This window comes from Periplaneta americana, chromosome 12, assembly GCF_040183065.1.
Source record: "Periplaneta americana isolate PAMFEO1 chromosome 12, P.americana_PAMFEO1_priV1, whole genome shotgun sequence".
Lineage (NCBI taxonomy): Eukaryota > Metazoa > Arthropoda > Insecta > Blattodea > Blattidae > Periplaneta > Periplaneta americana.
Genome location: NC_091128.1, coordinates 134,884,313 through 134,898,579, shown reverse-complemented (window position 1 = coordinate 134,898,579; position 14,267 = coordinate 134,884,313). Strand labels below are relative to the sequence as shown.

The 14,267-nt window shown below is 35.2% G+C and overlaps 1 protein-coding gene across 1 annotated transcript; it reads right to left on the bottom strand.

Moving 5' to 3' along the window:
* Positions 1 to 1,721: 1,721 nt before the first annotated feature.
* LOC138710905 (transcription factor Adf-1-like) lies at positions 1,722 to 14,058 on the bottom strand. The gene is made up of 3 exons (XM_069842099.1): positions 13,194 to 14,058; positions 6,941 to 7,097; positions 1,722 to 3,988 (listed from the first exon to the last, which is right to left on the bottom strand). Exons 1-3 carry the CDS (start codon positions 13,354 to 13,356, stop codon positions 3,538 to 3,540), a joined length of 771 nt encoding a protein of 256 aa, XP_069698200.1. The 5' UTR covers positions 13,357 to 14,058; the 3' UTR covers positions 1,722 to 3,537.
* Positions 14,059 to 14,267: the final 209 nt, after the last annotated feature.

Genomic DNA, 14,267 nt, shown 5'->3' with positions numbered 1-14,267 from the left:
ACTCTTTCCAACACAGCTTCATTTCTTACTCTGTCTGTCCATGTCACACGTTCCATTCTTCTCCATAGCCACATTTCAAATACTTTAGTCGCTCCTCTTCACTTCTTCCGACGAAGTTAGTCGTAGTGTCCATGCTTCTGTCCCATACAATACCACACTCCACACAAAGCACTTCACTAGTCTCTTCCTTAGTTTATTTTCCACAGGTGTCGACCTGGTTGGCGAGTTGGTATAGCACTGGCCTTCTATGCCCAAGGTTGCGGGTTCGATCCCGAGCCAGGTCGATGGCATTTAAGTGTGCTTAAATGCGACAGGCTCATGTCAGTAGATTTACTGGCATATGAAGAACTCTTACGGGACAAAATTCCGGCACATCCGGCGACGCTGATATAACCTCTGCAGTTGCGAGTGTCGTTAAATAAAACATAACATTTTCCACAGATCTGCAGAAGATGTTCCTTTTTCTATTAAAAGCTTCCTTTGCCATTGCTAACATGCTTTTGACTTATCGATTACAAAATTAACTTCATTAACTTTATTCAGTTTCTTTTCAACACGATCGACGCATGTTTAAGAACAAGGGATGAATACTTCGTCCGTCTGAAGAAATGGTATAATAATAATAATAATAATAATAATAATAATAATAATAATAATAATAATTATAATAATAATAATAATAATAATATTAATATAATAGACTAATAATAATATAATAATATAATAGACTAATAATAATAATAGTAAATAATAATATAATAGACTAATAATAATAATAATAATAATAATAATAATAATAATTTGTAAAACATAATATTTACGAAATTTATTATTGCAGGAAGAAATAAGAGATTTGGGAGCAAGGTGGTACGGCTATTACGAAAACGCAAATGGAAACAGAAGTGATGGTTGACTGAGTAAAACCTGCGTAAGTTTTACAGCCACGTGCTCAGCAAACGTCAGAAATCATGTCTGAGTGATTAGGCTTTAATTCAGGATAGTCAATGGACTTCCTCCAAAGTGGCTGCGATTTACAAGAAACTGTACTTTATACTTAGATTATTCTATCAAAATATGACCTCACTGTATAAAGAGGGGGAAATTCCATTGTGGTCGTTGGGTGGTTAATAAGATGCCGTGCTCTTAGCGTCACATCACGCATCCGTTATATAACCTCAAATATGTAGTTTCCAACGGATGGGTCAAGAACGAGTTAAGCAAATTGCGGCACGTGCTTCCCTCCGGTGAGCCGAGCCTCTAGCACTTCCGCCTCTTTATATGGGTTGCCTCGTCTTTTCCGCGTGCGATAATGTGACCTCACCCTATTTCTTCCCTTAATCATAATAATTAATCGGAAATAAGATTAAAAATATCATAGAGGTGAAGCATCCTCTCTGGTCATACATTTTACGCGTTTTAACAACAGTTCACTTTCTGTATCACGTTCCGAATGAGCTGATGTTTATAATCCATTTTCTGAGCTATTATTAAGAAAATATATCGAAATGATTGTCGAAAAGACAACCTGGTGGCATTTGTTAAAAAAAAATATATACCGAAATGAAATCATTTAATATGCACCCAGATAAGGAGATGAACTTTGAAATACAAAACGCATTCTCTGTAATCCTAGAATTAAAGAATTTATTTTAATGTTTAAATTGAAATGTAAAGGTCCACCGTAACTAAGTTAGCTGACAAATAAATATCAAATATAAAATTTATAAATTTTATTGTACAGTTCCGGTAAATACATGTAAGTAATTTAGAACAAATCTACATGAAACAATTATATGCATATTGTAATATTAATTTTTAGAGAGAGAGAGAGAGAGAGAGAAAGACCTCGTCCGGCCTTAATTAAGAATGACCACGAGGATCCGAAAATTAATAGCAAACAAATATAATCAATTAAATATGAATATTGTTATAAAATAAAATGTAATAATTAAGCACCATTGATTATTTATCAATTATAAAATAAAATCTTAGAAGATGACTATAAAATTATACTTATAAATAAAAGATTTTATTTAAAATTAGCATATCCTTAATTAAGGCCTTCTGAGTGGTATAAATGAAACTGTATGATCTGCAGGGAATCTTTAAGAATTTGCAATTTCAAAAGATGATATTGATAATTGTTTTAAAAAATTATATGTAAATTTTGGTAAAGAACTCCGAGCACCAAAAAATAAACCTGTCGCTGACCAATTGAAGAGAGGGATGTTATACTTGGCACTAAGGTAGGGAATACAAGGTTCATAAATGGCCCTCTTTTCCTGATCAACCTGATGGGCTTGGTTTAGATTTCTTTCCATGCGTATAGTTGGATCTATGATAATAGCATTTTGTTGTTGCCTGTTTATTGCTATTAGCCTATATCCGCTCTTCTGTGAGAGTCTTCTTCAGAAATACAGTGGACCTCTTCATGAACTTCCCAACCCTTGTTCCGAAGAAGACAGGCGATAGCTCCACGGACTCTATGATGCCTGTTGTTACGCAATAACTCTCCTTTCCGACAAAAGCCCAACACATGATTTACCAAAATCGCACTTTAAAGTGATATCTAGGGATCGGAAGTTGATGATCTATAAAATGATATTATGATTTCAATAGTAAAATACAAACAAAATAGTATACTTCCAACTGTAGAAAATACATTGTCATTAAACTCAGTCAATAACTGACGCAAAAAACTTTGTCAGCTTTGTTTTAGTTTCGGCATTTTTACGTCTTCACTTGTGTGATACAATATGCTGACTGCGGGCACTGCGACTGCAGTATTTGTTCTTTTGCGTTGAATGGAGGGGGGGAAGCATGTAACACACGTGTTCACGAGTCAAGGCTAATGCAACCATAAGGAAAATTCTTGCGAGACGGGATCGAATTGAATAAGCAATCTGCAGTTTAAGTTCTCGAATATACACTGCGGCTACACCGTGAAAAATGTCCGTTCATAAGCAGAAAAGAACATTAATGCAACAAAATGTATAACATTTCGTCAAAAATAACCACTGAAAAGATTGAAAAAATGAAAATAAAAATAGGCTATATTAGTTCGTGTTTAATAAGTGCATTTTGCATTGTCTGTGATGTCTCAGAAAAAATGATATTTCATCACCTTTCGAGCGCTGTGATATGTAAGTTTCTTATATATTGAGAATCCTTCCTTTTAATTCTGAATCATCAAAAAGTTGGTTCACTCTACCCGTTCTGTGCTATATCTTTCCTGTTGTAGCTTCCGGCGTGAAGGCTGAATTCACAACGAAAAGCATAAAGTAAAAATTCTTTATAGTAGTATTGCAGTTTTATATTTAATCAATTTTTCCTTGCAACATTGAAATGAAACAATGCAAAAGCTGTAAAGTAAAACTACTTTATTGGTATAAACTGCAGTAATTTAATCAATTTTTACTTTGCAACACTGAGAAACAATCACAGTGGTTCAAAAGTTTCCGGCGTTTCAAGTCCCATGTAATCATACGAGTCACGATTGATTGAATGATTGCTGATATTCAAAGTTAAAGGTGGCTATCATGTCATGTAACTACTAGTGCTTGTTGATGCTGAAGATTCCGGTGTCAAAATGAAAGAATTTGTGTAGCGACTCTCCAAATCGAAAACCATCTGCAGTGATGTCATTTTCGCCTCATGAATCAAATTTGGTGGTAGTTTTTTGACGGACATCGCAATACTTTTAAAAAATAAATCGACGTCATCGTCGTAATTCTGATTCAAACTGTCAATGATATTATTTCTCTCGATGCGTCTATCCTCCAGCAAGCCTATAGTTTTTTCGTGAAGTCTTTGACGTTTACTCGGTGGTCGAAGTGAATTCATCGTTCTGCCCACATTCTGTGTTGAAGTATCACTTGTGATTTGAGAAGTTGATAGTGCGGGAGCGTCCTCCGTTGCAGTGTCTTCTATCGTTAGTATGTCGTTTTCTTGGCTGCTCGTATCATCACACTGAGTATTGGATATGCTTCTGTGAAATTAAAAATAATTTATTTATTAACTTCGCTGCACATGATAGAAATAAGTATAAAGTAATTACATAATTAAAATAGGACATTTGGTCCAGGAAACATCCGTGTTTGATAGAAAGATAAATAATTTAATATGTTACTTCATTGAAATGGTATTTAAATAATTAAAATACGATAATTTTGGTCCAGAGTGCACTCATTTGGTGCAAGCATAATTATTCCTTTAACATGTTTCTTAATTGTTATTATATGCAGATAATTAAAATAGAATCATGTGGCTCAGAGAACATCCGTTCTTGATTAATTCTTTCAACATTTATCTAAATTAGTCTTGAATGCATTCTTTAATAGATCACTCCAAATTAATGTCAATATAGAGTGGATTGTGTGTACGAAGATAATTTTTTATGTTGGCCTCACTGTGCATCTTTTTTTTTTGTTAAGTTCATTTATACACGCTTTAACATATGTTGTCATGTCGCGTGTTTAGAATGTGTGGGTATACCAGTAGACCGTTTTTACTCTTGTCGAGTTCCTGTTTCTATAGTGTGTTGTAGATGGCTTGTGTTCATGTAACTGATTATAGATTTTGATTAATGTTTATCGTATTGGTAATTGAGGCGGTGATGAATCATGACATGTAAATTTCCAATCTGACATTTGCCTTTATGACTAAGTGAAACCATGAAAAACCCCAGTCAGATTGTTCGGCCACAGAGATTGAACCCGAATGCGAGTCTTAAACTACCGTCTGAGCCAACTCGCTCGGTTGTGCATCATTGTTTATGTAAATAAAAAAAATGAATGTGGTACATAAATATTATTTTAAGAAACACAGGAAACGAATATTGGTAAATTATGAGCGCAGGAACGCCATTTCGTGACACTTTTTAAAATAACTCAGCTCCAATGAACTCAACGGTAAAATACTAATTTTTACTCCATATCTGCTGTATTTTTGGTCCAGTAAAATACTCATCTTTACGACAAACAAAACTCTTAGGGCGGAATTCATAGTCAACACTTATCGTAAGGAAACACTTAAGGAGTTGCTTATGATCATTTCCAATTCATAAATTCCACTGAAGTGAACACTTATTCAAATAAGGTAGCTTGTCAGCTTACTCAAGTGTTTCCTTACATGCATTGTAATCAGCTGATTCAGTATACCATGGATGATGATTATGATTTAATTTAATTTATTGAATTCTGTAATTAAAATTAAAATGAGTTTCGGCAAGCAAAAGATATATCAGAGATATGGAAAACCCTTTAGAGATGTATAATGATCAACAATTTAAAAGGAGATACCGTTTCAACAAGAACACTGTTGTGAATATTCTGGTGTCTCTCATTTAAATTCACAATACAACCATGAGACTTACCGATTTCGCCACTGCTAAAAGTACTGGTTGCTTTGAGATTTTATGATACAGCAGCATTTGAGGTAGATTTAAGTGCAATTTTTTTTTAGAAAAGTATTCACGTCTCAACAAAGTGTTATTTGCATTTTTGTTTGTATTCCATCTAAGGAATAAGCTGTTAAAATTTGCATAATTATATTGCTTTCACTTTGTTTAGCAAAAAAATAACTGAAAAATAAATTAAAATGATTTACTTACAGGAATATTTCCGGAGTTTGCATTAAACTCAACTGCAATTTTGTTCCATGTCAATTTCTTCTTTTGGAGAGAACAATTATCAATTTTTTTTACTTTCGACGATATCTCCATATTTCATAACTAGTTATCTTAGCTCACTTCTTTCTTTTCTGTAAAATGCTTTCTGGACATCTTGTATAATTTTTAGCTCTATAATATTTACTTCTGTATTTGTGTATGACAATAATGCCGATTTAACAATTTGAAGGCGCTGGAAAACAATTGAATGTAGGAAAGCGCTCACGTCTAGCCATGTTGCCATATTTCTTTCGATGTCGAGGGAATGCTCAGGGCATAGCCTATGAATGAGTAGCGTCTCTTCAATACGATCTGAAATAAGTGGTAAGGAAACGCTCATTACTTAAGTGTTTCCTCATTTTATAAGTGACGACTATGAATTCGACCCTTAAAATACTATTATGTTCTGTGGACAAAAATAAACTGAAGTCTATAAAATTAGAGTATTTTTTGTGGAGCAAATAAAATTTAAATAATCAAGTAATACAGTAATTGCAACAGAATATCAAGTTTTCTGTGCGTAGGATCTATTTTAATCTTACCTCAGTCCTCATATAAACACACAAACATTCTCTGTATATTAATATTGATAAACATTTATATATTTATATATTCCCATCATAAAATACAAATATATCCGTATAAAAATAGTGTTAAATGAATAATATTCTCCGTTTGTTGTGTACAAGGCCGTCTTAAATAGAGGAGTCATTTGTTTTCATTATAGCCTATTAGTCTGAGGTGGAGGTGATAAAACGTATTGTTATTTTAAAACTCGTGTATCTCGTTAAATATCAGTCCTATCAAAATTTTTCATACCGGAAATCATTTTTAAAGAACTTTTTTATGTAACATTTTTAATGAAAATAGATAATAAGCGAAATATTTCGATTTATTTAATTCAGCCCCCTTATAACCCCCTTTTAAATAAAGTATTTTAATGCCATATAGCCTAAAATCTAAGTTAGAACGAACCTAATTTATATTCCAATTTTCATATAAATCGATTCAGCCATTATCGCGTGAAAAGGTAACAAACATCCAGACAGACAGACAGACAGACAGCTATACAAAGAAAAATTTCAAAAATTCTATTTTCGGTCTCAGGATGGTTAATTATACATGTTAACACCAATTATGTTTTGAAAAGCGAAAATTACCAGAAACATTTTGGTTACAGATTTATTATTAGTACCTATAGATTAAGATACTACAGTTCACAGTTCAGTTAAGTACGGAAGTCAGATGAAGAAACATTTTGGAAGGACTTACTCTCGCTTGTGAATTTCTTTGTCAAGAAATGTTAACATATCTTCTAGTAGCCATTTCTTCCCTTTACTCGAAACAGAAGCTCCAGTTCCTTTCCCTTTCTTTTTTCTTTTCTGATAGGTATCTTTTATGTTCCTCCATCTTTTTTTACAATCGTGTTCTGCAATGAATAAAAAAGAAACACTGTTTCATTAGTAGTAAATGATTATGCAGCGTTCAGTACAAACCACGTAACCTAAACACAACAGTTCAATACATAGGATGTTTATTCTATATGAAGACCACAGGGGAGAAACATAAGTCCATCTTTGTTAATTTTAGGATATGATGCCATCTGATGGCTGAATGTGAGTATTTTTAGGTGGCATAATTGAATTGAGATAAGGGTACAGTGCATCAGTTATTCATAGATTTCAAAAAGGCATATGACTCGGTTAAGAGAGAAGTTTTATATGATATTCTTATTCAATTTGGTATTCCCAAGAAACTAGTTCGATTAATTAAAATATGTCTCGGTGAAATGTACAGCAGAGTTCGTATAGGTCAGTTTCTGTCAGATGCGTTTCCAATTCACTGTGGGCTAAAGCAAGGAGATGCACTATTACCTTTACTTTTTAACTTTGCTCTAGAGTATGCCATTAGGAAAGTCCAGGATAACAGAGAGGGTTTGGAATTGATGACGTGAATATGTTAGGAGAAAATCCACAAACGATTAAGGAAAACACGGGAATTTTACTGGAAGCAAGTAAAGAGATAGGTTTGGAAGTAAATCGCGAAAAGACAAAGTATAGAATTATGTCTCGTGACAAGAATATTGTACGAAATGGAAATATAAAAATTGTAAATTTATCTTTTGAAGAGGTGGAGAAGTTCACATATCTTGGAGCAACAGTAACAAATATAAATGATACTCGGGAGGAAATTAAACACAGAATAAATATGGGAAATGCCTGTTATTATTCGGTTGAGAAGCTTTTATCATCCAGTCTGCTGTCAAAAAATCTGAAAGTTAGAATTTATAAAAGAGTTATATTTCCGGTTGTTCTTTATGGTTGTGAAACTTGGACTCTCACTTTGAGAGAGGAACATAGGTTCAGGGTGTTTGAGAATAAGTGCTTAGGAAAATATTTGGGGCTAAGAGGGATGAAGTTACAGGAGAATGGAGAAAGTTACACAACACAGAACTGCACGCATTGTATTCTTCACCTGACATAATTAGGAACATTAAATCCAGACGTTTGAGATGGGCAGGGCATGTAGTACGTATGGGCGAATGCAGAAATGCATATAGAGTGTTAGTTGGAAGGCCGGAGGGAAAAAGACCTTTAGGGAGGCCGAGACGTAGATGGGAGGATAATATTAAAATGGATTTGAGGGAGATGGGATATGATGATAGAGACTGGATTAATCTTGCTCAGGATAAGGACCAATGGCGGGCTTATGTGAGGGTGACAATGAACCTCGGGGTTCCTTAAAAGCCAGTAATTATAATTATTGAATTGAGTAAAAAGCTGACAAGTCAGAATATATAGGGATTTGAAATATGACTGTACAGGGGAACAACTTGACAAGTCCAGGTGCGACAGAGTAAGAAGTCGGTAAATCCGTGAAAAGCGCCTGGCTTTCTTGTCATACGTTGGCTGCAACTAACGTAATGTTCCAAATTTGGTAGTTAGCATAAAGATTATGTGGAGTATTTCCGTATCTGTGACTTTTAAGAGTGATTTTTTGTTGTCACCGTGAACCAAAACTAAAATTAGTGTTAGATTTTTACAGCGTTTGATGTGATTGTGGATGTTAAGGCATCACAGTGAATAGTACATAAGGTCTACAAGATGATTCAGATCATGGTGTAGAGGCGTACAAAGGCCTGCATTATCGAGGAAAAGAAAGGGTTTTGGCAGAATTAAAGACGTTTCAAAGAAATTAGACTTCAGTCCCATGACACTGGAGAGCAGTGAACGTGTAAAAGAGGAAAATTCGTATAGGAAAACAAAACAAAAACAAAAAAACCGCCCCCATAAGATAAAGAAGGAAACATTGCCAACTATACGTGACCGCATTGGTTATTTCAAAAGTCATTACAGTCTTAAGAAAACTGACAAAGTTTAGCTTCCTGAAGAGTTAAACGTGCAAAAGATGTACTAAATATACAGATCTGAAAGTGTTTTGTAGCTCAGAGATGAAAATATTTTCTGAGGAACTTCCACATTAAAGGACTTTTAATTTAAACCATTATTTTGAATGAAGTTATTCTTGTATTATTTTTTTTTATATCCTGACACAAAGATTGGTTGATCTGTTTCATTTTTATTATCTCATAGCCTAAATAATAATGTTGTGCCATTGACTGAGAACTGTGCTAATATCCAGTTACATAATAAAAAATAAATGTAACGTCATTAAGGTGCCCTCGGATAACACTCCATCTCTACTGAATTTGATCGAAATCAAGCTAAATAAAATTACCTGGTTAGTAATGGGAAAAAAAAAAAAAAATTAGAAGGGAAAGCTGATGAGTCCAGGACACTTTCCCAATGAGACTAAGGTATAGCTTATGTTATGACAAAGAAAATTAAGGTTCAAGATAATATTACAATACATACTACTTAACCATAAAACCAAATAACAAAATAGATTGGATTACAAGGATTTGTTTGAGGGCGTTTTGAACTTTGAAATTGCTCCCCTGAAAAAAATGAAAATGTCGCTTATCATGTTTTTCTCCTGTGGTTTTCATATATTTTATCTTATGAATAGGTTGTCATGTAATTTAATTTTTTGTTTGTAGGTTTATGGCAACAGGCGATTCATTGAAATCACTAGTGTTTACATTCAGAATATTTTCATTTCTAGAGAGTAACCTAGATCATATATGTAACAGATATGTCGGGGTTATAGGCTTTGAGGCTAACAACTTTTGTCAGGTTTACTATGATGCCATCTAGTTATTACATAAGGAGTCACGTCATAATACCCATTTGAATTGCATTAGCGACTATGCTGCCATCTCGTGTTCGTTTACGGCGGACGGGTGGCGATCCTGGCGGTTGTTCTCTTCAAAGTGTTGCCGATTTTAACGTAGCGAGGAGTTATCTGTTACATATATGATCTAGGAGAGTAACAATAAACTTTATTATGAATTAGACCCTACTGACCACCACCATCTAAAAATCTTATACCACTTGCTAGGGGTAGTGCTTTTTCGAATAATGATGGGTTTTATGTGCGAGATTCATTCACAAAATACTTCAACGTGCAGGGACATTACCCTGATAAAATAATAATATTACTAGACAAGTCTAGTTTTCAGGTAAAGCTCCCTGTGAAGCAGATTTGAATAATTTCAAGGGAAAAATTGTTCTGGGGCCGAGTATTGATCCCGGGGCCTCTGGTTGGACGTACAAGCGCTGTAACGTCTGAGCTACCCAGGAACCCCGACACCTCAATTTTTCCCCTTATATCCACACAACTCGAATGGGATGACGAGACGTTAGAGACATACGGAGTGCACACAAACTCTGACTGTGTGACTTGGAAATTGTGGTTTTCTGTTAACGTACCTACAGTTACGTATATTATGTTATGCAAGTCTAGCTCCTTGTGAAGTAGACTTGAATAATTTCAAGGGAAAAATTGTTCTGGGGCCGGGTATCGATCCCGGGGCTTCTGGTTGAACGTACCAGCGCTCTACCAACTGAGCTACCCAGGAACTCCACCCTACACTGTCTCAATTTTTCCCCTAATATCCACACAACTCAAGTGGGCTGACGAGACGCCAGAGATTTATGTGCACTCAATGGCTGGTATGCATAAAGTTGAAGTAAATGCTATTGCTAAGGTTTTCGTAATATATACTACAGTTTTTATGTATAAAACACATAGTAAATTCTTTCCTGCATAGCAGAAAGTTGATCTGGAAGACCGTGTTTAGCTTATGCTAGAATTTGTAGTTAGAACCACTATTTATATGCATAATAAGTATATAGGCCTACTTCTACTTCTAAGTGTAAACTAAGAAAAATCGTAGTCTGCCCTGCTTGAGACTTTGCTCGCTCAGCACGAGCTATTGTACGGTTTAATATGGCAGAATTCATGCAAATTCGCGCTAGAAAAACCTACAAGAAAACACGAGAATCATCAGAACGTGATTATAAGAAGTTGTATAGGTTTTACAAATAAAAAATATTATAGGTCCTATGATCAGTTTTTGTAATGGAATACCGAAATGTTGACTTTGAGGTAACTGGAATTCTGTCAGTTGATTTTTGTTATTGTTACTTAAAGTAGTATACTTTTAACAAAATGATTCTATGATATATTTATTATAATACATTTAATTTATGTGGAAAAACTCCGTGTGCGTACAATATTTTAGGTTACTTGTAAATTTAATTTATTTTATTTTATTGGGTTATTTTACGACGCTGTATCAACATCTAGGTTATTTAGCGTCTGAATGATATGAAGGTGATAATGCCGGTGAAATGAGTCCGGGGTCCAGCACCGAAAGTTACCCAGCATTTGCTCGTATTGGGTTGAGGGAAAACCCCGGAAAAACCTCAACCAGGTAACTTGCCCCAACCGGGATTCGAACCCGGGCCACCTGGTTTCGCAGCCAGACGCGCTGACCGTTACTCCACAGGTGTGGACTGTAAATTTAATGACTAACATTTTGGGCCTATCTGATTTATGTCTGATTTTTACTTTACTTTACTTTTCATGTTATTTATTTTCTTCAGAATTTGCTTTTCGTCAATTTTTTTGTTGCTGTAAACTTCCGATTTAACTTCCATAGCCTGGATGGCTTCTTCTTCATTACTTCTTGCGGCAGAAGTTTGCAACTTGTTTAATAATGCTAGGTATTCTTTTAATATATTAACAAACAGCAGTTGTTGTCATTACCTCTCTTCCACACTTCCCACTTCGTCGTAAATGCCCCTTTTCTTGTTAAACTAATCAGATTTTGAGGACAACAATCAGTTTTCCCACCAAGTAATTAATATAAATCAAGGCTATCTCTAGTAGAGATAGCCCCTAGAGATAGTCTTACATAAATACATGAAAGGCGAAAACTAACGAATCTTAGCGGATAAGCCCGAAGTACTGTTGATAATCGATATAATCGAATACTCTTGACAGTTTATACTACTGCCACGTAGTACATACTTCGTAGTAGTAGTAGTATCAGGTTTATGCAAACAAAACGAAGTATAGTGAGGGTCACATAAGAACAGTTCCTAAACAGCAAATATTGCCGTCTTGTCAGTGTTGCCAACTGTTACCAGATATCACAAGATCCTACGTTCTAAATGACTTATGTACTTACCGTACTTTATGTTGGAAGGTTATTCTAAATAATTCAATACTTTGTAACATATTTTCATAGGCAACCTATACGGAAAGGGGATCAACATGTGAAGTATTTTGTCTGGAAAATACGAAATTCATTGGTTTGACTAAACAATTGGCTCACGAGACCTAACTTAAAAATGTATTTTGTTTGACCACAAGAAATTATTAGTACTAACTACGAAAACTTACCTGACTATAGTCTTGAATTATAAGCACAACGCAACACATAAAATAACTATTACGTATTAATATTAATATTGATATTAATTAATTATTAGTATGTTCAAATTTTACTAGCTTCCAGTAACCGGCTCAGAAATCGAGTACAATTTTAATTTCATGGAACTCCAGTACCGAGAAATATTGTGGATATTTGTCTCAGCTGCCAACATACCAGTTACAAAATCACTACCATTTGTAGTATTTGTCAGTATCGAAATTCGAAACGAAGTTGGCAAAAGAAAATTCAACCTGCAAACTAGAAAATCACCACAATCCACTAGCATATGTAGTAATGGGGGAAAAATGGTTAGGTTTCACCCTTAGGGTTTGAAGTAAGCTGATCCGGACTATATATACTTCTTCTTCAAGTATTTTCTACAGTCAAAGTAAAAGATAATACTACAACTTTATGCATTCCACCCAATGTGGGTCTCTGGTGTCTCGTCGGCCCACTCGAGTTGTGTGGAGTTCCTGGGTAGCTCAGTCGATAGAGCGCTGGTACGTTCAACCAGAGGCCCCGGGATCGATACGAGGGCCCGGAACAATTTTTCTCTTGAAATTATTATTACTAGAACTCACTCTTTACTCTCTGTGCAACATATTTACAACAATATAAATGTACAGTATGTCACAATGCTAATAAAGGATATAAACTGAGAGTAGATGATATTTTTCTTACCTGATCTCTCGACAAATTCCGCTATTTCTTTCCAAGCAATGTCTTTAACAGTTTGGTCTTTGTAGACTGGGCTTGCGACATCAAAAATGCATGGAAACTTCGACACCACTTCGACCAGTTTTTCATCTTCCAGAACGGTAAATAAAACTTTTGCTTCAGACATTATACAGCAAAGCACGTAGAGGCTCGTCTCTCCTCGACGGCAGCGTCTCTACTGCTCGCGGCTGAACCTGCACGACGGTCGACGCAAGCTGCTGACGCAGGCAGCATAGCAACCATTCCCTCCCACTGCAGTGTAGTGCGTCACACGCAGTCCCTCAGCCGCATGCGTCAGACGCTTCATAGCAATTGCACCTTAATTTATCACTTGCGTGTCTTTGTATTGTGTCATTCTGTTTTTCTTGTGAGGTTTCCCAGAGCGGTGACTGTTGCCACGTATTGTTTCATATAGTTGGCCAAATCAATAATTGTCACACAAGAGATAAGATACAGGCTTTCTTTCACATGCGTCTGATAAACTGAAGAGTGTAAAGTATGCGATTGATCATTACATCCTGTGAAAAATGGACAGCTGCTACTCGCCCATGAATAGTTAACTTACTCGAGAAGTATTTCATGCGTTGAGCAAGAGTGTGAAGAGATAGGACAAACTGTCACCACAAACAAGTAATATCGTTTGTGAAAAGGGGAAAGAAGATTTGATTATGATGACTATTACACTTTGACTACGTCACACTACTTTTGACCAATAAAACGGTACGAAAGGACGTCTTTCAACCAATCATGGCTGCTTATCGCACAATTTTATCGCGTCCCTAGCATTTGTTTAATTTTATCGCGTCCCTAGCATTTATTTATTTTTATCACTATCGGTACCCTAGCATTTGTTTCTTTGTTTGCCAACATTTCAAACTGCACTGGTCTGGACGTCAAAAAACAGAAAATTACAAACCACTCCAGTCCATGCACAGCACTTTCAAATATGACTCACATTGACATTCAAGAACACGAATTAATAAAGATTACTGGTCATAGCTATGCATCTTCCCTGAAACCCTATTTACAAATAAATGA

Bases quoted from the DNA above. Each gene is read 5' to 3' on its own strand.
- LOC138710905 (XM_069842099.1), bottom strand. From the start codon at position 13,356: ATGTCTGAAGCAAAAGTTTTATTTACCGTTCTGGAAGATGAAAAACTG. The intron at 7,098-13,193 runs GTAAGAAAAATA...TATTCATTGCAG, and splicing joins GGAATTTGTCGAGAGATCAG to AACACGATTGTAAAAAAAGA. The intron at 3,989-6,940 runs GTAAGTCCTTCC...TTAATTTCACAG, and splicing joins AAAGAAATTCACAAGCGAGA to AAGCATATCCAATACTCAGT.